Source organism: Eutrigla gurnardus, assembly GCF_963514095.1.
Source record: "Eutrigla gurnardus genome assembly, chromosome: 4".
NCBI classification, from domain to species: Eukaryota; Metazoa; Chordata; class Actinopteri; order Perciformes; family Triglidae; genus Eutrigla; species Eutrigla gurnardus.
The window spans coordinates 30,286,343-30,311,755 of record NC_139918.1 but is presented as its reverse complement, the minus strand read 5'-3'; the positions used below and the strand labels follow the sequence as shown (position 1 = coordinate 30,311,755).

General features: G+C 41.9%; 1 protein-coding gene across 3 annotated transcripts in view; it reads right to left on the bottom strand.

Annotated features, from left to right (window-relative positions):
- The window catches only part of LOC311012174 (uncharacterized protein), a 64,216-nt gene extending 46,166 nt beyond the window's left edge, over positions 1–18,050 (bottom strand). For all 3 annotated transcript variants that reach the window (XM_084007516.1, XM_084007517.1, XM_084007518.1), the window contains exons 1-2: positions 17,918–18,050; positions 6,838–7,037 (exon numbers count right to left, since the gene is read on the bottom strand). In XM_084007516.1, coding sequence (XP_083863642.1) covers positions 6,838–7,027 — 190 coding nt within the window. In that variant the 5' untranslated portion in view covers positions 7,028–7,037; positions 17,918–18,050. The remainder of the gene's footprint in view (positions 1–6,837; positions 7,038–17,917) is intronic.
- Positions 18,051–25,413: the final 7,363 nt, after the last annotated feature.

Sequence of the window (25,413 nt, the reverse complement as noted above, 5' to 3'; positions counted from 1 at the left end):
ACGCAGCTACTTTTGACCTTGACATGTAAATGGTAGGTTACGGTTTCACCTCGATCTGATAAACGGCGTTCGGTATGAACATATCAATACTCAGGCGTCTGAGTCCCAGATTTTTATATTGTGACTTTAAAGTTTAGTGATCGAATAATTCTCCTCTTTCAGCATAGAAAAAATATTTGTCAACTGCTCATTTTTCCAACAACAGAAGACTGGTGGGTAATTTGTGAACAAAACTGATTATTTTTCCTTTTTTTTAACATTTCGCCATTTGTTTCCCCTTTGTTTAGACATGTAAAATATGTAAATAAATAAATGATAGTGGGGGAGGGGGAGGGAGGAAAAAGGAGTAAAATGTGAGTACAGTACCTATAAATAAAACAAATATTGTGAACTAATGCAGCTAATATTGGTGTGTTTTTACTGCTAATGCTTAAGTCTCTGTCTCTGGGCCAAGGAGAGGTTAATGTCAAACTTCCGCATCCTCAGTCACAGCTGTCACCATTTCTAGAGAGAGACGAGCACTTAGAGTTGGGGGAGGGGGAAATAAACACAATCATTCAAACTTTAAAGGATAAACTGGCACAAAATCAACAATGTGTTAGTTTGGCTCTTAATACTAACTTCCCACACCTGTCTGTGGCCGTCCTGCCTGTATGTTTTTTTTTAATAAATGTTACTCAAACAGCAGGAAATATGTATGCATTTGTGTTTGTCTATTTTTAGCTGTGGATTAGTCCACATTCGGTGTCCTCGTGAGTATTTGGGGTAGCAGGACGGTGTGTGTGTGTGTGTGTGTGACATTCAGTCACAATAAATGACGTTGTCGAGCTTTCATGGAAATAAAGGAAATCGTCGCCCAGTGCAAAAGTGTCTCATTGATGTATTTTTTAACAGTTACTGGAGAAATAATAACAGAGAAAATGTACTACTTTGCTTTAACATTTTAGCTCCAGGACACGTGAGAAGACGCTCAACGTCACAATCTGCAGCTGTTTGCAAAACCGAAATCTGAAACCGGTTAAAGACTACCAAGACTCGAGTAATTGTTGGTTTTGGTCTTTTCTTTCATTTTGTTGACAATTTAGTAAAAAACAACAACAACAACAACAACATTCCATCATTAAAAATGCAAAGCAAAATCAACGGTTGGCAAGCTAGTTAGCCTGGAGAGCTACTGTGACATGCTAACGTTTCAGCTATTAGCTCAACAGCTACAGTACCAACCAGCCCTGTAGGAGCCGTCCCTACATTACCACGCTTTGAGCTTATTTTTAGTTTCCTCTACCAGTATGTTTACCATAGTATGTTTAACCACCTCCACTATGCTAACGCTACATTTGACTGTGAAAATAAATCAACCTGGTATAAGACGGTTTAAGACGGGAGGGGCTGAGGGATGAGGGGAGACAAAACAGGGGCTGCAGAGGAGCACGGAAAATAAGTTGGATGTATTATTAATCGGGTGACGGATGGCGGGACGTACAGAAAGCGAGCACCCTTTACTCGAAATAAAAGGAACGACGCTGAAAGAAATAATGATCCGACAGAGAAACGAACTGGTGCAACACAGTGACCGTTGAATACATGAAGCAAATCCTGTATCTGTGACTGGCGGTCTGTGGAACATGGTCGAAGCTACAGGCCAAGGTTGCATCTAAATGTAGTGCATATTTTAACCAAATTTTCTGTAAATCTACAAAATCTATAAAATGAATTCATGTGTGTTTCCTGCATCTTGTTTTCCTGGTGGAAACAGACCTTTTGTGCTGTTCCTAGACAAGCATAACAACATACCTAACACATTTTAGACATTTTAATTGTGTAGTTAATTGTGTTGGCCATCATTATAATGATAATGACATTCTCACCAAGTTAATTGCTGAGCTGTGAGAATTTGGCAACATCACTTAAAAGAGGTCTGAAAGGTCCTGAGACACAATTACACGGATGGCTAGCAAGAAAATGAAGGCGAACCGTCACGTTGTTGCTGAGATTTCCTGCTTCAACTACGAACTACACATCATGCTGTATTTAAGAAGACTTGAAACTAGAGATTGAGACCATAAACTCATCTTTACAATGTTTACAGAGATAATAGATCAAGACAAAAGTAGGTTCGTTATCAGAGAGGAGTTGCCCCCTGGTGGCCAACAGAAAAGACGACAGTTTAAGGCACTTCAGTATTGGCTTCACTTTCCAGAACCAGATATGAGGCATTACTAGCTACATTTCAGATTCACGCACTCTTTGTTTTACCAATTAAATGATAAAGGTCTGGCTTTGTTGCAGTGATGTTGACAAGTTCCAACATCTCCTCCATTAGTTTGGTGAGTGCAGAGTTATCATGACTGACAGAAGTGAGGGCCAAATTATTCTTTAATTCCTTAATCCCAATATATTACATTATAAGTGAGGCTGCAAGTCATAAATTAAAAGCTAAACCCATTTAAACTGAAACCGTACACAGCTCAGATCCTGCCTGCCTGCCTGCCTGCCTGTCTGTCTGTCTGTCTGCCTGTCTGTCAGAAGTGCTGTAAAAGCTTCAGTTACATCACATTCACTTCAACATATCTGCTGAACTCAGCACACACACACATCCTTATTATTGGCAGTGACAGCCGAGGTGTGTGTGTGTGTGTGTGTGTGTGTGTGTGTGATGACCTCACCAGAACTGCATGCGTGTGGGGTTGCTGGTATTGATGGGCCACTGTACTGCAGTTACATGTGACTGCGGCGTCTTGTACACACGCACACGCACACACACACACACACACACACACACACACACACACACACACACACACACACACACACACACAGAGAGAATACTTCTGTAACACACATACAGTAGGTACAGTAGTGAGTACACACACTGCAGGGTTGTGTTATCATGCCTCAGCAAACACAGCTACTTCCCAGCAGACTGCAGTACAACTTTACCTTCATCCTGCTGCTACATAGAGGAAGCCCAACAGTCCCAAGCAGTCAACAACATGTCACTGTGGTTTCATCTAAACCTGGAAGATCTTCAATCAAGAGAGAAATAAATGACGTATTGCGTAAATGGACCTGCATTTATGTAACGCGCTTTTCTAGCTAACTAGCTACTCAAGGCGCTTCACACTACATTCAGTCACTTTTACCCGTTCACACACATTCAAACACTGATGGCAGAGGAGCCGCCTGCAGATCAGGATCTAACTCATTCATACAGTGAATGTTAAAATAATGAATAAATAAAAAACAAACTAAAATATGAATTAAGTTACTTCTGTAATAATTGATTGAGCCCAAACTTAAATTTTCGTGAAAAAAGAAACCTGCCAGCAGAATTTTATTTCTGAGTTTTGAATTTAGCACCTTTAAATAAACTATATTATTTGTATTTATGATGAGAAGATCCAAGAATCTTCAAAAAGAGAAATTACATTTTAAGTACATTATAATACCTGTACTATGTGCTGCCCTGTTAGCGACACACAAGCCGTGTGTTTATACATCATGTTCAAGTCATTCAAACCAAGAGAGGGATAACTGCAATCACGATGACGACAGTGTTGCTACCATTGGTGGTGTAACTGTAGGACTGTGTCTCATCTCGTTTCTCTGAGGGAGGATATAGGTGCTGTGACACAATGAGCTCGAGGGCGGAAAAAAAAAACCTTCCTGACATTGAGGACAGATGAGCTTTTGGTTTCCTCATTCAGTTCACATCGACGGATTATTATAGCCACTTCATCACAGCCGAGGCCTCACATTAGTCCTCGGCTTCCACATTATTAACGCCGAAATGAAAGCTTCCCACTGCAGAATCCAAGGCACGGTAGAAGAGACGGATCGGGACAGAAGGGATGACTATAAAACAGTAAACAGAAAGGGAAGGGAAAGAGGATGAAGGGAATAGAAGAAAATCAGAGCTGAAGCTGATTAAAAAGGGAGACTTGTCTCAACCAATATATATCATTGACTGTTAGTGGTTCTGACATGTACCCTCACCATCCAAGCAGATATGCCAATATGTCAGTCTGGAGAGTTATGATGTCAGAAATATTTTATATTAATAGAGGACATCTTTTCCCTGAGTTCACATCATATTATATTTCAGTGTCATATGTTATTGTTGCTCTGTCAAAGCCAACAGATGTTTGTCTTTATTCCACAGAATAAGTGGACCCAAGTTAGCCGTCAACATCTTGGAATTTCTGCAACCAGCAGAAGGAAGTGACCATATTTGGAGTGTTGAGGAGCGACGGGTGGATCTGATGAACACAAGCAGTCACAGATCCCCACATGTGATAAGATATTAACCCAGGGACCATTGCGGGACCCCTCAGGATCAATTCTGGGCCCACTTTTTTTCTGTGCACACGCTACTTTATTTGTTGTTTAAAAAAAGTTGACTTACCTTGATTATTAAATAATAATAATAATTAATATGATAATACAGTACAATAAACTTGTTGTGTTGCAACTTTATAAAAGCAATACATTCAAAGAATAAATAGAAAATAGAAAAGAAAGTGGGTTAATGTCTCATCACATGTGAATCTATAGTGAAATCTCTGGTCTGAAAACATTTGAGAAGGCCAGTGGTAAAATATCTGCTGTCAGCACACAGTCGTCAGTATAGAGAACCCCCCACCCCCCCTCCCGTATGGTACATAGGGAACGTGGCCTTCAGGCCTTCTGTACATCATCACCCAGCATTTTAAATGGTCACTAACACAGCCGGGGGACGCGTTCCTGCTACTGGTAATCATTATCATACCGGCTTTGCATGCGGACGCCAAAGACCACGTGGGATGATACAACAGCCTGATGGTTCATCATAAGGATTAAAGAGAACATGCACGCAAGTCTGCCCGATGTGCCATCTGTGTTTAGCATCAAAAATATGGAATCAGTAATGCACATGAATATAATACATATAACGCCTACACCCAATTACCAGAAACTGCATTAACTGTTTTTTTTACCGCACATTAACCTTTCTACTATGCACTACATTTATCAGCGTATACGATGTGTGTGTTTGTGTATCTTGTTGTGCAATGTGTGATGACAGTAAAGGCCTTCTATTCAAGAGCAATGTGAAATAAATATCTCATATTAATGTGGCATAATAACCATCTCAGAGAGCAGACACTGGATCAGTTCAGTGACACACTGCACCACATCCAGTCATTATCTTTTAATACTTAGTGCATGATGACAGAGAGATTTCTACAAAGACTGTGTCATTGCTACGTCACTTACCAACTTATACTACAAAATGCAGAAAAAATACTAGAAATAAAAGTCCATATTTCACAATTGCAGCATATTTCTTCTTTGGGTTTTCAAAGGCGGATTGTACGATATAGGATTTTTATTGTGGTTCCTAGATAAAAACGCTCAACAATATGTTGATCGTGGTGAATTTCCATCATCGGGATAATCGTAAATACCATGAGCAAGTTTTTGTATTTATATTTATAAATATTTTTGTCCTCTACAATCTCTCATGCCTGAATCACAATCACATGAATGGTTCATATTGTCTCTGGACATGTAATCAGACTACTCTCACATATCAGAGGGTTTCTAGATTAACTGCTTTGCTTATTTAGATGAAAAGAAATAAAACATGAATGACATTGATGGGCCTCAAACACCACATTCACATTCACAGTTAGATCACAAAGCTAGTTAGCGTTTAAAGTGGCCGACTGACAGAAGCCCAGGTGAGGAGTCAGCAAGGTGACTGTGAGTTACACAGCGATATTTATGGATAACATTTTGTCAGGGTTTAACAGCATTGAACTCATTGGACCAGCTAATAGTGTGTTTAGTGACGTAGTGATGCTAATGCAGCACCAGGCTGACACGCCGCCACAATAACAGGAAATGAGAAAGACGGCGAGGAACGGAGACCGAAAGAGAGAGAAAGTAAATAAAAAGGCTGTGGAAGGTAAATACAGATATGATGAAAAGACATGAAAAATAAAAGAGTTTGAGAGATGACAGCCAGTTAAATTCTTAATTAAAAATGTCTTTTAGTTCACATATCCAGTCATATATTTAATATGCTAAAATATGCTGAGGAAATGAGAAAAAGAAAGAAGAAACATTTCTTCTTATGTTTATATAAACAAAACATGACGGGTCCTTACATCAGCCAACCTATAACATCATGAGATGCATCCATCAATCAATCACAGCAGCGTTAAGTCCCGCCTCCTGTTTCAGACAGAAATAAGTCGCCACACGACAAATATGGAAGAAGACAAATATGTTTCCGCTGATCAGCTAGTTTAAGACCCAACATTCCCCGGCTGATCAGCGCTCATCAACATCGTCCTTCTAGAACCTCAAACATGGAACACAGTCGAGGTTTTGTCTGCATGTCTGTCATGTTTCTTTAAGCTTTTTTCAACCTGTTTTTTTTTCACCAAAGCGAGGAGAAACGTAACCTTTTCTCTGCTCGCCGTACGGAAGAGAGACTCTCTGGAAATGATGTTTCAGCTCAACTTTAAGTCTAGACAGCTTTGGCCAAAGTGTCGAGGCAATAACACTTAATCTTTGAGGCTTGCACACACACACACACACACACACACACACACACACACACACACACACACACACACACACACACACTCTCCGAGGAGGATCCCTGATGGCCCTGATACGTAGAGAATCTGAGGAGCTTGTGGCATTTTGTGTTGTTTTTTTGTCTTTCTAAATGCTTGCAGCCATCTCAACTCTGACCTCCCCGCAGGAAAGAGATCAACATCACACGAGGGAGCGTCATCACCTCCTCGTCACCCACCGGGTCCACGATGGCTCACGGCGACTTACCGCTCTTGGTGTCCTTTCCATCAAGCAAGGGCCGGTAGTCGCTCTTGGAGACCGTCTCGCCCACCTTGTCGTCATAGCTCTCTTTCTCCAGCGAGGCCACAAAGTCTCTCTTCAGCAGGGCCTCAGCGGGGGCCCCACCAGGGACCCCGCCTCCACCCCCACCCAAAGCATCTCGCAGGCTCAGGTCCATAGTCCTGTTACTGGAGACAACAAGCAGTGATTACGTTTAGTATCCTTTGCTTCTTCTTACGGTTTCTTCTGCGCTCAGTAACTTATTATTATTATTATTATTATTATTAATATTTACTTCACACTTTTTATAGACAGAATAAAATCAACATCTTCTCTCTCTTCATCCGGTTGCTTTCCCTGTGGAAATACTTTCTTTATCTTCCTTTATTTAATAGCACAAAGATTAATGCAAGACGGGGAATAAAGAACACAAATATGAAAATCAATACAAAGCAAAAGAATGATTCAGGTGTTCTCTATCTTAGAACATAAAGGTTGAAAAGGAAAAAACTGCAGACCGTTACAATCTATAATAATCATATAATATTTCTCTCCTGAAGATGAACATCAGGTCTCCTCCTGATAGTCAGCAGCTGTTTAACATCAATCAGGTTCTCTTCCTGATGCCGAGGTGAATGAATGGCCTCTAAATCAGTAATGAAATGTAATGAATATGTGGGTTTATAGGCAGGGTGTGCCGATCGAGGAGGAGGGTGCCATAAAACTGGTGTTTTCGTGGAGTCTGTGTTCGTATCGTTTCACATTGACTCGCCGCCGCCCGACACGCCGGGCATCAAGACGGCGCCAGCGTGTGGACCGACACTGAAAACAATGGGTGCCGCTGTTTTGATGCACGTCACACACTGAGAGTGTGTGTTGCCATTAAGTTTGTGTCTGCTAACAAAGCAAAGAGAGACAAATACTGACTGGTGTTTGCCTCAGACAATCAGTGAAGTTCCAGATCATCCATAGCTGTCAAAACATCATCCTTTTATTATATTATCCAATTTCCAATATATATTTCAAGATAAAAAAAGATTGCAATGTCCATGTTTTGTTCTACTATGTAATATATGTTTCCAAGATGGAGGTTTACAGGGTAGTCACTACAGAAAGCCAAAACAAAGACATCAATACAACTTTTGTTGCTAATGAGTCTAAATAGAAATAATAACCTCGACCTTAAGGACGGAGCTACAGTATATAGTGTCTAACAGTGAGACAGCATGACCCCTCAACACAGACACATTTCTGTTTGTCCCTCCCTCCATTCTCCCTGCAAACAAGCTGCCATTGTCTTGTAACTGGACCACACACACACACACACACACACACACACACACACACACACACACACACACACACACACACACACACACACACACACACACACACACACACACACACACACACACGATCCCTGGATTTCTATCTTCGCGAGGACCCTGACTAACCTGAACACGTTCCAACTAAACCTCCTGACCTTTACTAACTCCATCCTGACCCTAAAAAACCAAGTCTGAAAACTCCGATGGGTCCTCACAAAGACGGTTATAGACTCACGCTGTGGCCAGTAGCCAGCACGAGGACATACAGCAGAGTGTTAACGGGCCTCCAGTGGAACTGTGGGACATTGTTTCAGAGGACGGACACCTCACACTTTCACTTTGGGTTTCTAAAAGTATTCTTTGCACTCGTCGTTTTCTTTCTATCCTTCTACTGCAGCTGTGGATTTCCATGTTATTACCTCTGACCATGTGTCAGGTTTATGTTCTATGTTTATTTATTTATGTATGTTTGTTTTTTTCATTACAAAACATGATATATGGGTCAATTAAACCGGGATAAAAGGTTAAAATACAACAATGATTTATCAAGGAACAAACTCGACTAAAATTTTCCCCCAAAAAGTTTCTTTCCCGACGAATTTCCGGTTCCTGAAAATCTTTACCGCAGACATTTTGTCTATAATCACACAGCACTGTCTCTCTCTCTCTCTGGTATAAAAATGAACCAAATCCCCCAAACAGAGGCTTCCTAACCTCTATTACCCTCTCAGCGTATTATTCTGCCATATTTATCGCTCCATTGGAGAGGTTTCATAAAGCAGAATATTCAGTGGCCTGGAGCTGGTGCTGTTCGTTGTCTCCAACCCGTTCTGCCTCTCGTTGCTCCCAACGGCACCGAGACTTGGTATGACCCGGAATTTAGATAAAGATAACAGGGATGATTCTTGCAGTTTGATAACCTACAGGAAAAGGGATGAAGAGCAATGGAGGCTCATGGGAAAGTTATGGATGACGGGAAAGGACCAGGAAGAGCTTCGTATAGGAGAGACTATTTTTCATTAACGATGAATATGATGAACATGTATTGTTTGAAAAGCCACCTGTACACTGCCGACCAGCTGTCAGTTAACTTTTAATCCAGAATCGAGACGAGAAAATACAAAAAAAACACAATAAATTGACTGAATTAGTGACTTTCTTGTTGTAAATTCAAAGTCTTTTAAATTCTTTGACATAAGTTTCAAATGTTATTGTTAAGCAGAGGCTTCGTGGTGTGATAAATATAAATCTATGTGTGTGGGAGGCACAGAGATGGAGAGGAATGATGATGATGATGATGAGGGTTGTTGGGTTCAGACAGCTGTTGCACTCTGAGGGATTAAAAACTATATCTGTACCCACAATCCCTTGCTCCAGCAACGGCCACCTCTCTCTCTCTGAACCCAGCCTTCGGCTACATAATCATCTCATCCTCCAAAACACTGACACACACACACACACACACACACACACACACACACACACACACACACACACACACACACACACACACACACACACACACACACACACACACACACACACACACACACACACACACACACACACACACACACACACACACACACGGCTGCAGATTGGCAGGACTTCAAACTGTTCCATGGAAATACAATTGAGAGATTTGGTGGATGATATGAACATTGAACATCATATAAATGAAGCCTCATGTCACAGCAGCACATGTTTGAGTATCGATACAGTCTCGTTTCTTTGATGTGAATTCCGAGAGAAAATTCTAAATTCTCTTAAAAGGAATTTAAGAGAATGTGGAGGATTTGGCAGCAACTGAAACTTCTCCTGTGCCAAGCATGTAGGAGAACTGCGGGGAACGGCCATATCTAGAGCCAGTGATTGGTTTGTATGTTCTGGGTTGCCATAGAAACGTGTCTCCTTACAGAGGAGTTGCTACGTATGTAGATATAAAATGCTCATTGGCTGCAACAGCATCACAAAATCTCCTCACTGCTGGATGTTTTGTGAATTTTTGCAACAAATATGAATGAAATAAACATACATAATAAACAGACTTAACGTGCAAAGGTCTTTAGAGGCTGGACTCCGAACCACAGCCATTAACTGCTACCGAGGTGCCATTGAGCAAGACAACAGACCTGCACCAACACGTCTATGTGAAGACAGACATTTGTGAATGAAAGAAGACAGTAGGATAAAAAGAAATGAGGGTTCAGGCTGGTTTTGTTTGCTCTTCAGTGTGATACTGGTTGGCTTCACAGCTGAGCCGCAGGTCAGTTCACTGATGAGTCACAGCACAATATCCAATGATGTAACAACAGTGATTAGAGCCACTGCCTCCAGGGGAAATGGAATATAGACTCAAACCATAAACCTCTGCTTCGTTTAGAAGTATAACTGCAGCATAAAAGTGAGATTTCTAATTTTGACAAATTGTGTTAATATGAATTTCCTCATTAGTGATTGTGAACGTGAATTCACTGAGGGACGAACGGTGCAGCTTTAAGTTTTGTTGTCAGGCCTGGGGGTGGGGGGGGGGAGAGAGAGAGAGAGAGAGAGAGAGAGAAAGGGTGGGCGAGAATAACAGGGTGCGTTCGTGTTCTTGTCATTCAAAAATAAATGTCGTCAATAGGAAGTGCTTCGCTCCACGTATTGATCTGGATTGGGCTCGTCAGAGATTATCATTAAACACAACTTTTCTGTGTCCGAGCAGCAGAAAGATGGTTGACCTATAAAACAAACTAATTAACAAACTATATTTGTCCAATAACAAGAAGTGTTATAAAGGTGAGTTTTCATGCACACTAATATTCCACTATTTGACACGATACAGATTGGTGAACATCTTATTCCGTTTGGATATTCTGAACATGTCTCATGAATCATGGCTCTATTTTTCTAGCATTTCCATAGCAACGATATGATACTGAGGGCAGGGACGAGAAAATAATCCTTCTCTGTGACCAAACATTAAAGACGGCAGGGAAATGAAAGGGAACGCACCAGCGAGGCTCTAACTTAACACTCATGGCATCTAACGTGTTAAAATCCTGTCATGGCTGCCCAGTCAGTCGCCATGGTGACTCAGCAGCTCCTCGCTGTCTCCTACTTGACGAGCACACACACGCACACACACACACACACACACACACAATGATGAGCAGCAGTTTAAATTACTGCTGACAACACACTGTGTTGACCTATCCAGAAACTCACGTGAGAGAAAAGGTGCAGACAGTCGGCTTGTTCAACCGACAGAACGATGACTAACTGCTCAAATCTGTCAAATGTGGCTCTGTGCTGCGTTTGAGTGGTGCGTTTTCAAAGTGAGGGACGATCATGGAGATGGAGACAACTCTCAGCGAAGGTGACCAAACAATGGAGGTAAACTGAGAAGAGGATCTGCATTAAATGATAGGTCACGCTGCACATGTTGCAATATAGCATAAGTGGTCACAGGCAGGAAGCACAACTACAGCACCAACCCTTTGTACGGTCACTTTTTTATTTTGTTGCCTTAGCAATTTAGTTACAGATTAGCATCAGAGCATCAAAGTATTTCAGCTCTGTAGTATTGCTAGTTTTAAGTAACAGCTCTTATTATCTGACTTGCTTAAATATATATAATATGTAGTTGTCTTACAAGCCCTCAGACAACCTAAAAATATTGTTTTTGGCAACTTGTGTTGATAATGTTTTTTGTATTGTTCTAATCGTTACTAAAAGTTCCTGCCTCTTAATGGTACGGAGTATTTTCCTGGGTATCGAGTATGAAATGCTAGTACCACGATGACCTTAATATATACTGTGTATATTTACCCCGAAAGCAAAACAAAGAGCATCCTTCTTCGCCTCTCCCGGCTCCCCGACAGTCTCAAAGCTCTTGTGTGGTTTATTTATGTGAGGCAGAGTGTGGGAGGAGAGACAGCAGCAACAAAGGACACAAGAAAGGACGCAAAAAGAAGCAGATGGAAGCAGCTCAAGGCAGACGTGTCCTTTGGAAAGGAAAGGAAGTAAGTCAGCGTCCTTTGCTCAGTGTTTCCAAGGGACAGACCTACGGTTTGAACGGTGACAGAGCGTACGTTGCTACTGACTGCAGCTCCAGACACCTTGAATAAAGTAATGAACATGACCACACCATAATAATGAAAATAGTAAGTGATAATAGCGCACACTTATTCCCCTACTCTCTATAGAATGGAGGTCTGCATTTTGCATTCTATTTGACTCTAAATGGACCATCATTTACTAAATGAACTTCATGCTGTATTAAGGATTTACAATGTTTACTGAGATAACAAATCAAGAGAGAAGAAAGGTCTCAGAGACTTATTACAATCCGAGAGGAATCGCCCCCTGGTGGCTAGAAGAGAGATTGACACTTTAAGGCACTTGGCAGTGTTGGCTTCACTTTTCAGAACCAGAGGTTTCTGTCTGGTCTATCCCCATGTGTCCATGAACTATAAAACGCCACAAAAATCATCTTTAAAAAAAGAAAATTAACATGAACTCCATGTATTACTTCCACTTTGAACCCAGAGGTAAAATAATACATTCTTGCCATTGTAACGCATTGAAGAGTGACTTTGTTCTGATACTTCCCTCACTCTCTGATGTCAGGTCTGATCTGAATCTCACCCTCTGCTATCAGCAGGACATAAAAGACCACAAAAATAACCCAGTGATGGAAGCTGGCTGGAAGAGGATGATGACAAAAGACACGCTGCCATCCCATCCTCTAGCACACCACATGATGTCAGGTCTGATCTGAATCTCGACCTTTGTTGTTCCCTCTGAACTCTGCTGTTTGATCGGTTCGCTGCAGCTCTAAGGTGCAGTCAAGGCTACTTTTAAAGCCATGACACTGCTGCACTGGATTTGTTCATTTAATTGCTTACCAAAAAAGAAACATGCATATCAATAATAAATGCTACCATTTACTTTCACTCCTCGAGGGATAATTCCAGGTGAAACCAGAACCTTCTGTACCAGAAGAAAGAAAACCTCATTCAAAAATTACATTTACATTTGAAACAATGCAAATGGGCAAGATTGGCCAGGCTGATATATGAGCCAATATCAAGTTATTGCAGATATTGGTATATTATGTATATGACGGCCACATTGTACAAGTCAATAATGTAAAAATTATGGATTTCATGTTCTTTTATCATACGATAAGTTAATAACGTAAAAATTATCGAGGTCATGTCCATATATCGTACAAGTCAATACATAAAAATATTGAACATATGTCCCCACATCATACGATATAAATCTATAGTAGTTATTTCAACAGGCCCAGCTCTCACTAAAACAAACGCAGCTCTGTTGTTTGGATCAAGTCAGTGACGACCTTCCTAATGATGCTAGCTTCTGTCTCGTGTTAGTGAGTAAACTTCGGAGCTCCTCAACATACCTCCTCACCAAACACTACGAATACTATTTAATATTATATTTAGGAATGAGAACACACCACTATAGACAGAATCTGATATTTCTCAGTAAGATGATACGACAGGGTCTGTATGCTACTCTCACTTTTCCTTCCGCTACGATTTATTCTTTCAGATACAGTAAATGTTTGCAAGGCTTCCAGGCCGTTAATCCTGCGGTGCCAATAAAAATGGCTTCTAAGAGATGGCTCATAGTTCACAGAATCCTCTCAGGCCATCAGTAATGAATAAAAATGACGACTGCACAGTAAGTGCACCGACCATCTTGTAACAGTTTGCACCCGTTGTCAGAGCAGTGTGAGGTCAACTTCACGATATCCACAAGCTTAAAGGGAAAAGACAATATGGCATCAATGAAAAGCTGATGGTCACTTTGGCACTGACTATCTGCAATTAGCCTCGAACGTTGTTACTCTTCATGTAAACTGTCACCACATGAGCATCACTACTACATTCATATTCACAATTCATAGAAATATCTCTTTGAATTGGTGTTAGAAAAGAGAAATGGAAGAAGATTAGTTATACTTAACATCTGTCATGTGAGATGTCAAAAATGCATTCACATAAAATGCATCAATATTCAAATTAATAATAAAAAAAAAAAGTTCAGCCACTTGAAGCAGCAGAATCAATGGCTGAAAGAAAAGATTGTGTTTCGGGTTACAATCATTTACGCGGCCTACGTAATTTCAAATAAATTGATGATTCATTTTTGTTTTCACGTGGGAAACAAACACCGGTCTCCTGGGTGAAAGTTCTGTATCCACCACATCCTATTGGACTTTCTCCTGCTAGGTATCTGTACTGCGCTATAAAATGGTGTTATTTTGCGTATTTTTGTGAGATAAATCTTAAATTGGTTCCTAGCTGATTATAACTGACATCATTATGTTTTTAAATTATGTTCGACCAGCTGGATGACTGGTTGTTTCATTGGAAACCTGAGGGACTGCAGGTCTGACTAGTGGACTGAAAATGTTGCGTTTACCTGGTTGGATGGAACCGCTGGCCTGACTTCCTGTCTGCTTGGCTGCTAATCTGGCAGGGATTGCATGTAATCCCAACAATCTCTAAAGCAGAAAGCATGGCATCATCGTCATCACACCAGCCATGCATCAGAACTGATAATCCACAGAGCTTCCTGCCTGTAGTCCGAGGCAAACACCGGTCTGCTTTTGTTGCATTTCATCCGTTCTGTTTGAACATTCAAGGACGTTAAGAGCAGCAGCAGCCATGCTGGACCCGTTTTCACCTCTCAGCTACTCTAAAACCTGGATTTCACTGTGAACAGGGCTACAGAAATGGATCCGACGGGGTTTTGGATGTTCATATCCGGTACATTGGCCACCATACAACACATCTGACTCCGTTTGCCAGGATCAAACATGTTCAACTGACAGACGCCTGTTTTCTAAACCTCATTCACGTCTACTCGGCTTAAAGGTTCCCTCACAGTATTAATATTGCAGCAAGCAAATATTTGCTATTGGAACATGTAGAAGCGAACAAAGGGCCGCACCATTATCTCCATAGGTACTGACGTCATAATACGGTCTTATTGCATGTTTATGATATGCTGAGTAGTGTGATAAAATATATTGCTAATTTTGTTTTTGACTGCATGTTTGTCTCTCGGTTCATCTAACTTGAGTTATTGTTATTGCAGCAAAGTGGTTTTGTTGGGCAACGATCTCGCTGACTGCACCAGAAAAACATAAGACATCTGGTGTACCGAAAAAAGTAGCAAAGTTTATACATTAAGATCAATACATGCAAAATATCCTGACAGTATGCCGTATGGATTTTTCATGAGTTAACATTGTTGTTACTATTTAGCGATTAGCATTAGCATGCTTTCTTTTAAAATATCCTGTCCTTGTATCACGTGATAAAAGACCTGAAGTCCCTCTGTTGATGGGAACCTGCTGCAGTAGATGCATTTATGTTAGTTATATTTGTTCCCCAGTGCTTCTCCATACTGCTAGGTATATCTTCCTCTCGTCATCATGTGACATTTTCATTCTTGGCTGTCTTATCTTTCTGACAAGCCAGGCAAAAACATAGATATGCTGTTTGGAAGGACTGCTGCTTGAATCTGAGCAAGGAAGGGGGATACACCTGAAGATGAAGTGTTTGGTAGAAATGAATAGCAATTTAGAGATGATTTCCTCTTGTTTTATAAACATACGATTCCACTATTTCCCCATGCACGATACATTAGGACCTTTTTCAGAGGCCGATATGCCAGGAACCTGAAATCAAAGCATTTCATTCAGTTCATTATTTACACTTGTTCTTGAGGTGAAGCCAAAATGTCTGCTCTTAGAAACATTGTAGTTCAGGATTCTATTTCACAGTCATTTCAAGCCAAACCATGATATCTGTTACTAAACCAAAGTCGTTTTTGTAGTGTTTTTCATTTTGTTCTGTTTCAGTTTACACTGTTTTCGTTTAGTTGTATGGAAGATAATATCAGACATGTTTGAATGTGTTTATCATATTTTTTTAAATTTCCAGCCTTGTAATATATTATTACTTGTGGTTATGTCAAAAAAGAAATACTTCAAACTCAGGAGGTTGAGTGACAGAGACACCAGTAAACACACCAACTCAGCCTGACCTCTTGAACCCAGCAGGAGCCACCGGCAGACCAACAATCAAACCCGAGCACCGTCCCCGACCCACAAGACAGTCTAGACACTAAAGTTTCCAAAGACACCAAACATGTCAGGCTGAATTTATTGTACAAGACCAAGCACCAGACTCCAGAAGGAGTCCAATTTATGTCACGGTGCAGCCGTTTGTCTTGGGATGAAACGTCCTGTAGCTTTATTAGGAAAAACATCTGACACTTTCAGCCTTGATAGCGATACCCGGGTTTTGGTTGTGTTCGGCTCGACTTAAACATTACTTTCTTAAAAAGGTGCACGACATGAGACTGGGAGCATGTGTCTTGCTTCTCGATGACCCTGAACATGACAACACGTTATCCAGACACGAATTATGCTAACAGTACAAACTGCACCAAACGTGCTGACACCAAGTTTGGCTGAGGAGGAACCTGAGACGACACCATCATTTGGAGCAGCACCGAGCTAGCCAAAGGGACCCAAACCTTTTTAATGCAGCAACAAAGTGGTCAAAACTTAGTATACAAACAAAGAATTAAATAGATCGACCCCATTGTCTCCGATCCAGCTATTTGAGTCGGTATAGGCCTGATATCAGTGCATCCCCGTTAGCCGACAACCAGGGACAGAATAGACGCTGTCCACTCAAACTTTAAGGGGAAATCTAAGGGGAGAATTAAGATTCAGGTGCTTCTCCAGGGGTATTCCTAAAGTGCATCTGCATTTATAATGAGTTTACAATGCGTTCACTATTATCCTCCGACACCATGCGTTCAAAAACGAAGACCAAAATCAGGAGCAGCCAGAGGGAGACATGCAGCATAGATAGAACAATGTGTGCTAATCCACACAGAGACAGAGGATGCAGTGTGTGTGTGTGTGTGTGTGTGTGTGTGTGTGTGTGTGTGTGTGTGTGTGTGTGTGGGTGTAGGGGGGGTATTATTGTATAACGGCAGGCTTAGTCCATATAGAGAACACCACAGTCTTCCTAAAACTGGTGTGTATATATGATGTGTAACATCAGAAGGTTTGAGGCCTGGACTGCTCTGGAGCTGCACCTGCTGCCTCTGGGAGAACTACACTCCTGTGGCAGCAGTTAGACACACAAACCATAATATATATAATAATCATAAAATTAAAAATAAAATCACAATCTCGAGCCCTTTCTACAGCAACACTGAGTTTAAAGAGGCAGCCTATGTGGGAGCTCATGCATGGGGTGTTATAGGAGCATCTCTGGCCGACTGGTGGTGATGTTTCAGCAGGAGGGGTGCACCATCCCGACTGCGGCACCACCATAACAAAGAGACACGAACCCACGGAACACCCCCCACCCCACCCACCCCCCCGTCACACGCCCACCATCCTCCACCGAGCCGAGGGGGAACACCGTGCACCACCACGCCAAATGTCTGCCCGTCCGCCATATATATTTATATATATATATATATATTAACTGAGCTAAAAATAGGCCCTCATCCGAGCCACTGCAGCGCGAGACCTGAATACCGACGTAAATACGACACGACATCCATCATTCATTCATTAGCGCGCGAGAGGATGGCGCAGCGCGAGGACACGGCGGGCGAAACGACGCTAACCGCGAGATGACGCGTCGCTAAAACAGATATTAAAATGTAAAACGGGCTTTACTCACCGCTTCGGCGTGTTCCGTTTCCGTCACAGAGCGTGTGTGTGCGCGTGTGTGTGTGAGTGTGTATGTGACAGTCCGCGTGTGTGTGTGTGAAGGTGAAAATCTCTACACCTTTCGCTGCTTCCACAGCAGACTATGGTGCTAGGACTCGGATACAAGCCCCGCCCCCTTTCCCCCCAGCCGGCTCAGCCAATCAGAAGCCGGGAGCAAGAAAAGAAAAAAAGAGCCTTTTCATCTGAATCTGCAGGCATCGGAGCTGCTGATGCTGCTGCCTTCACGAGCCGCCGTAAATATGAAACTTTCACTTGATTTTGTTTATTTATTTGTAATCAGGTCATAACTTCCCTTCAGAGAAGTGAAGGCAAATCTGAAGTGCCTTAAACTGTCATTCTCTGTGCTGGCCATTAGGGGACGACTCCTCTCTGATTGTATAGAAGTCTATGAGAAAATGACCCAATTAGAATTACAACTTAAAGGATCTATTATCACATGTGCAGAATAGAAAACGACACACAGCAGACGCCCTTCACACTGAGACTTCAGGGTTCTACCGACCAAAGTAAATTGATTTTCCAAAGATGTGTTCTGAGCTGTTGTTGTTGCAATAACATCTGTAAGGATTTCATTTGGGCGGCTCCTTCTGTCGTGGAGGACGGAGGACGAGTAGCCCAAACCATATGTCGTTCTCTTAATCGTGCTACAAAACATGACTGGAATTTGTCAACTTTGCAACTGGGATGCAGAACCAAGACATCACAGGCCAAATACCACATGTAGGAACTACTTTCTTATTGACCCATTATACTGGAGAAAAGGCAGATATCTCCAAAACTAAAACGCACTGCAGGTAAAGGGACATTTTGTTTGTATATTTCCTGCAGTCAGTTTGTTGCTTGAGTATAAATGAACAGACTAGTCCAGCTGGTTGGTTCAGTCTGTCGGAGTTGCAGGCCGATGAAGCTAGCTAGCCAGATGACTGACTGGCTGTGGGCAAGGCAGAGGTTTCTATAGGATTATCTGGGATTATGGCTCCCATTTGATTTGGTGGGTTTGTTTCTAATCTCCCTCGAACATCACATACCGTCTACAGTGCAACACGAGCGCAACATCCTCGTGAACGAACACACAGAGCGTTCATCTTCTCCATGCAGCAGTTCTGATGCGTCAGGATTCTGGATCCCTCTCATCCGGCCTGCACTCTTCTCTAACGTCCCGGTCGGATCTGAATTTAACTTCATTAAAGGTTTCATTGATTTGAGATAAAACAAAGATTGAACCAAAGGCAGGAAAGTGACAAAAAAAAAAAGTCACAACAAGCAGGCGAACATAGAAAAACATGGCTGGATGCAACATGCAAAACCAGACAGCAACGTGTTTTATTCTTAAACATGAAGCCATTCTTTGGCATTCTGCTGTTTGGTGCTGAACAGTTCATCTACAGAACTTCATTCGATGAGAGCCGTGAGAGTGAATCACACGGCGAAGACGTTCAAACAATGATCTGAAAGTCATTTCATTGTTTCTTAATATAAATATTGATTTGTGCAGCTTTAATATTGTAATGCAGCAAAAAAGGAGTGTTGATCTATTTGTTTCAGTTCTGGTGTTCAAAATGATTTCTTTTAATTAGGTATTGAGATTATTCCATGCAGTTCTAAGAAATCACTCTGACTTTCAGGTTAAACAACATGTTGTCACAGAACTAACCCTAACCCCGGCTTGTTGTGAACTACGTTCATTCATCTCAGTTGTTCTCCAAACTGAGTTTTCCAGGCGTCTGCAGCAGCAGCAGCTCTGATGAGTCGATGAGGGCGTGGCGGTGAGTCTTCATCAGGTTCCTGCCGAGGAGGAGTCGGGCGGTTTCTCTTCATTCACAGACTGCGTCACTCCTCTCCTCCATTTATCCTCCCATCCTCCCTTCTCCTGTTCCCTCCTTCCCTCCTGGTCTGATAGAGTGTTATGTAATCTCCTGCCTGCATCATCACCATCTCTTTCTCTCTCTCTCTCTCTCTCTCTCTCTCTCTCTCTCTCTCTCTCTCTCTCTCTCTCTCTCTCTCTCCCTCTCTCTCTCTCTCTCTCTCATCTGCATCTTTGTTCCTGTCTTTCCCAAACTCAATCTGTCACAGCTTCTCTCTCTCCTCGTTCGTTCACTCCCTCCCTTCTGTCTTTTATTTTAAAAAGTGAAAGAAATGGTGGAGAATGTGAACAGATCTGTGTCTTCCTACTGTGTTTGCTTAAAAAAGGTTGTGGTTGTGATGCTACGGTGCTACTCGGACTGAAATGTGTCCAGGTTTTACCCCCCTCCCAACAGGTTCAACTCTATTTGTATACCGTAATATTCTTTTAATTAAAAATGGCTTACAGACGATTGACTAATAAAAGGCTGTACAAATATAATATAAATCATACAAAACAGAAATAAAATTGTGACAAAAAAACAATAAAATGGGGGGTAAAATTTAACAAACTGAAAATATTAATTCTAATTTAAATTGAATAATGGCAACGAAATACTTTAATCAAATCATCTTTTTAGTTGATAAAAATAAAAGCTTATTTACAAATAGTCATTATGGATGCTTCACTCGCGAAAGTGTAAATTATTCATCTTGCTGAAATGGCCACGTTGCTGATATATTATTATCATTATAAGGCTGTTAAATCTGATGCATTACTTTACAGTTGCAGCCGGTGGAGCGATGCATGCATGGATGCTGCATTCAGCGTTTAGGATAAACGGCGGTTATGGGAGGATTTAGGCCACACAGACCAGTCGAAACCATCGTGTTTCCACAGGAGTTTAACTCTTTGACCATGATGACCTAAATAAGGAGGGAACCCCTGCAGGGCCGAGGCTTTGCTGATGGATCGACACGCTGATACACTCTCTCTCTCTCTCTCTCTCTCTCTCTCTCTCTCTCTCTCTCTCTCTCTCTCTCTCTCTCTCTCTCTCACACACAGTAAAAAAAATCATACAAAATATTATAAACGCTGTTTTTCTGAAACTGATTGCTGACGGTGGACGTTGAGTATTTCAGTGATGGGGGGAGGGAGGGCTGCTGGGAGAAAGGAGATTTGGAGGAGAGAGTTTTAGGATGTAGGGGGATTTGGGGCGAGGCTACACAGGGGGTGTCTGGTTTAGAGGAGGGGGGGAGGTTGGGGAAATGAAGACAGCGAGGCATGGGTGAGGAAGGGTGAGGTAGACTGTGGATAGGATAGTGATGGGGGGAGGGGGTCCTTCGTACAGCATCACGGCGCTATGATTTGTGGGTAAATGACTTAACCAGACTTTACTGTCACTGAGCTCCGTTGACATTAAAAAGGAATAAAGGCTTCCAGTCACAAGAGTTGATGTGAGAAATGAAGTTATTTGAGTAATGGAGGAGGATCTACTTTTCCTCCTTTTCAGACATTTAATATTTATTTATGTTGATTAGGGGAATTATATTTTCTTATATTATATTATGTTATTATGTTATAGGTTATATTATATTCTCTTTCTTTCTCAGTAGTGATTTACATGTCATGGAAATATATTATGTAAGAGGAAATAATAATAATATGTCAGATATAGTTTTGTCCAACACTTGAGCCTGTTTTTGCTGTTCTTTGGGTTTTTTTTAATGCAGTGATGCGACATGATATGAACATTTTTAGCATATTGCATATCTGGAGCTCAGTTCAAAGAGTGAAATGTGGTTCATGCTGCTCCTGGAAAACTAAAAACAGGGTATAACATGGACGTACAGCACCACCCAGTGGACAAAAGGGCTCTCTGCAACTTTCAAATAAAGTGTCACTCTATATATTACAATGGGATTACATTAAAAGGTTACACGGGTCCAAGTGGAGCATAAACTACTACTACTAATACTTTCTTTATAACAACCGATAACAGAAATATATTAGTTTATATATACTGTACTTCTATATATTATACTTGGTTCTTATAATCTAAGATGACAGTAGTAGTTCAGGAATTGGGTTTGTAGCTTCTTTATCTATGTAGTTTAGTGAAGCCGATGCTTAAGGGCCTTAAACATTAAATTCTCTCCACTGGCCACCAGGGGGCAATTCCTTTTCCGCTTGCAAAAAGAAGTCTGATTACATGGAAGCGAATGAGCTAAAATTCCAAGATGGCAACGGCCAAAATGCCAAACTCTGAGGCCCGAAAGGTGTCAGCGTATCTCTGAAGCGTGCAGCCGCACAACAATACATCACTGCTCCATCTTATTTTCCAAATGCATTCACTCAAATCTGACGAGTCATGCAGCCGGGGTCTCTCGCCGCCGACACAAACAATGCACAGACTTCCCTGAACGATCATCAAAGCTGTTCAAATAGAAAAAAAGGAAGTAATGCGCTGGAAAGTGATGGAGCCCGACGTGTTTCACAGGCTGCATCTGTCCGTTATCGTTCAGTTAGTCACTCACACATTCCTTCCTTCAGCAGCCTCCTACTCTCTCTTTCATCATTCCATTCATTCGGGTTTCCTCTTCCACTTCCAGATTCGTACCAGCGAACCGCCGGTGCTTCATTGTTGTTGCTCTTTGTTTTTCTTACATTTACATTATTAAGTAGAGAGCAAGACGGGTGCACACAAATGTAAACCAACAGAACATGTCCTAGACGGGTCACGGATGTTTGTATTTTAACATGTCCAGCCTGTTATATTATAACAGGTCTGAACTGTGTGTGATGGAGGCAAGTTCAAGTTCATGTCTGCTCTCTCTACACTCATCCGTCTGTCATTTTTCCTTCAGAGCAATGCATGATGGTCTATAACGCTCGAATAGTGACCATCGGTTTTTTCTAGATGAATTATGGGATACGAGTCCACTTTAGAGTATAATCATTCTCACTATAGATCCACACAGCATGAAAACACACCTAACTCACTTTATAGAAGAGTAGGGAGTGATTTCAGACACAGCCAGGAAGTCAGAGGCAGGGAACTTCAAAATAAAACAGGAAACAACCAATCTAAATTCACGACCGGCTGTTTTACTGACAGAATTATTATAATAACTTAAAATAATCACGATAATGATACATGAGCTGAGGTTCCCCCATGGCCTCATACATAAATACACACACACACACACACACTGCTGAAAGGTGATCCGTGCTGTTATGTGTGTGCGTCGGTGTCTGTGTGTGTGTAGACGTGTAACATCTACTAGTACAGTGCAACCCCGGAAACTAATGCTGTTTCCTGTGATTTTACATCTGACTGTATTTACTTATTACAATGGAAACGGTTCAACAGTGAAGATTAAAGGAACACATCAAGGATTCGGAGACATTTTCCTGCTGCTGCGTTCTGCTGAAAGAGCTGAGAGGCAGCAACGTCCTCCTAGATGATGGAGAATCTCCACGTAATGTTGTAGAGCCACAGGGCCGGTAGACCTTTTCATGCCAAAAAAAAAGCACGCCAATGATTGCATTTGTGCAAAAATATATATATATTCAGATATATTTGAATATTTTCATCTTATTGAGAATAAACATCTTCATCATTTCTGTTTTACTTCTCATCAGGATTCAACAGAGGCTTCACACACACACACACACACACACACACACACACACACACACACACACACACACACACACACACACACACACACACACACACGCACACAGGTCTGTAATGGTTTCATCATGTAGCAGGATATCCTACCGCCACTATATAAACACTCAAAGAGGGTCCCGAGGTCCCTCCTCACTTCCCTGCTCTCCCTCTCCTCTCTGCCCCTGAACCCCAGATGTGTTTGCTTGTTTCCAGCATGACAGCAGCTGCCGCCATCTTTTTTTCCAGGTTAATGGTGTGATGACATGAAACATGTTTCAGTAGGACTCGACCGACGAGTTAACGTCCTCGGGGCAGAACTGAACCCAAACCTGCTGTCAGCGTACATGTGAATATTGATAACTACTGTGTGCTATTTACATTTAAAAATTAATCAACTTCCCAACCAGAGTGAAGACCGGAATACATAAACGCTGTTTGCTGAGTGAATCAGTCAGTAAGTCAGATAGTGTGTGTGTGTGTGTGTGTGTGTGTAGACTTGCATGAGTAGATCAGACGGTGTAACGTTAGGAGTTGGTTTTTATTGGCCAACGATGTGAATAAATTACTGAGAGGTCCCATTCGTTCCAGAGAATCGTCTTCCACTCCAGACGGACCGGGCCTCACATACTTCCTTTCTGTCTCTCTGTGTGTGTGTGTGTGTGTGTGCGTGTATGTGTGTGTGTGTGTGTGTGTGTGTGTGTGTGTGTGTGTGTGTGTGTGTGTGTGTGCGTGTGTGTGTGTGTGTGTGTGTGTGTGTGTGTGTGTGTGTGCGTGTGTGTGTGTGTGTGTGTGTGTGTGCGTGCGTGTGTGTGTGTGCGTGTGTGTGTGTGTGTGTGTGTGTGCGTGTGTGTGTGTGTGTGTGTGCGTGTGTGTGTGCGTGCGTGTGTGTGTGTGTGTGTGTGTGTGTGTGTGCGTGTGTGTGTGCGTGTGTGTGTGTGTGTGAGCGCATGTGTCCCACTTGGCCTAACACTTCCAGACAGAGACAGGATATTGATGTCAGCTTCGTTTTTAAGGGGGTAGATTGATTGATATCGATTTTGTTTGTGTGAATGTTTTGTGACAGTTTATAACGTGATTCTGGAAATTAATATTAGCCAACTACAAGACGATGCCAGCGTTGTACAGAGGGGTGCAGGAGTTATCATCACACACACAAAACCAGCAATCTTCACGAATGAAAACAACCCTCTAGGATTTTTGATGCTTGAATGAAATAAACGAACAGGCATAAAATGTCCATATTATTGATCTTTTAGAACAGTTTTACCAGATAGGCTGCAGTGTGCAAAATACCAATCTACAAGCGCTCCGGTGTTAGGGCGAATTATTACAAACACAGTATAGGCCGACAAGGTTTCATGGATGCAAGCGAAGGTATTCAACGAGGCTAAAGGCCTGCACTCTCTGCACGCCCACCCAAGGCTAATACGGCTAACAACAAGGCCTCTCACACAGCTACACAATCACCTGTAGGCGACAGAAGTGCCATTTTGCGTCTTCAGAAATGATTGAATTAAAACTGTTACTGGCGTCAAAATGTCCGGTTGCTCTAGTTTAAAGAGTTCCCGTGTTAACTGGTGACATTCACCAGTTAACTCAAACAGTCAGATTGGAGTCGGAAGAAGAAGATCAAAGGTATGAAACATGCGGTCGGCTGCTTGGAGATAGACACAATAATAGAGACAAGCTTTATATAATTCTGCAGCAGTTCTGACGGATCCTACCGGCCCATTGTTTGTGTGCACCGCCCGGCCAAACTGACCGGACGTTTACCTCCATTACCTCGCCATGTTTACCTCCGCAGGCGGCCCAGAATAACCTGTCACTCAGCAGCCACCATTCACCCATTTCCTCCAATGGCGTGACTCTGCAGTGCAAAGGGGAGGCGGGAACTGGATTAAAACAGGATAGAACGAGGAAAACA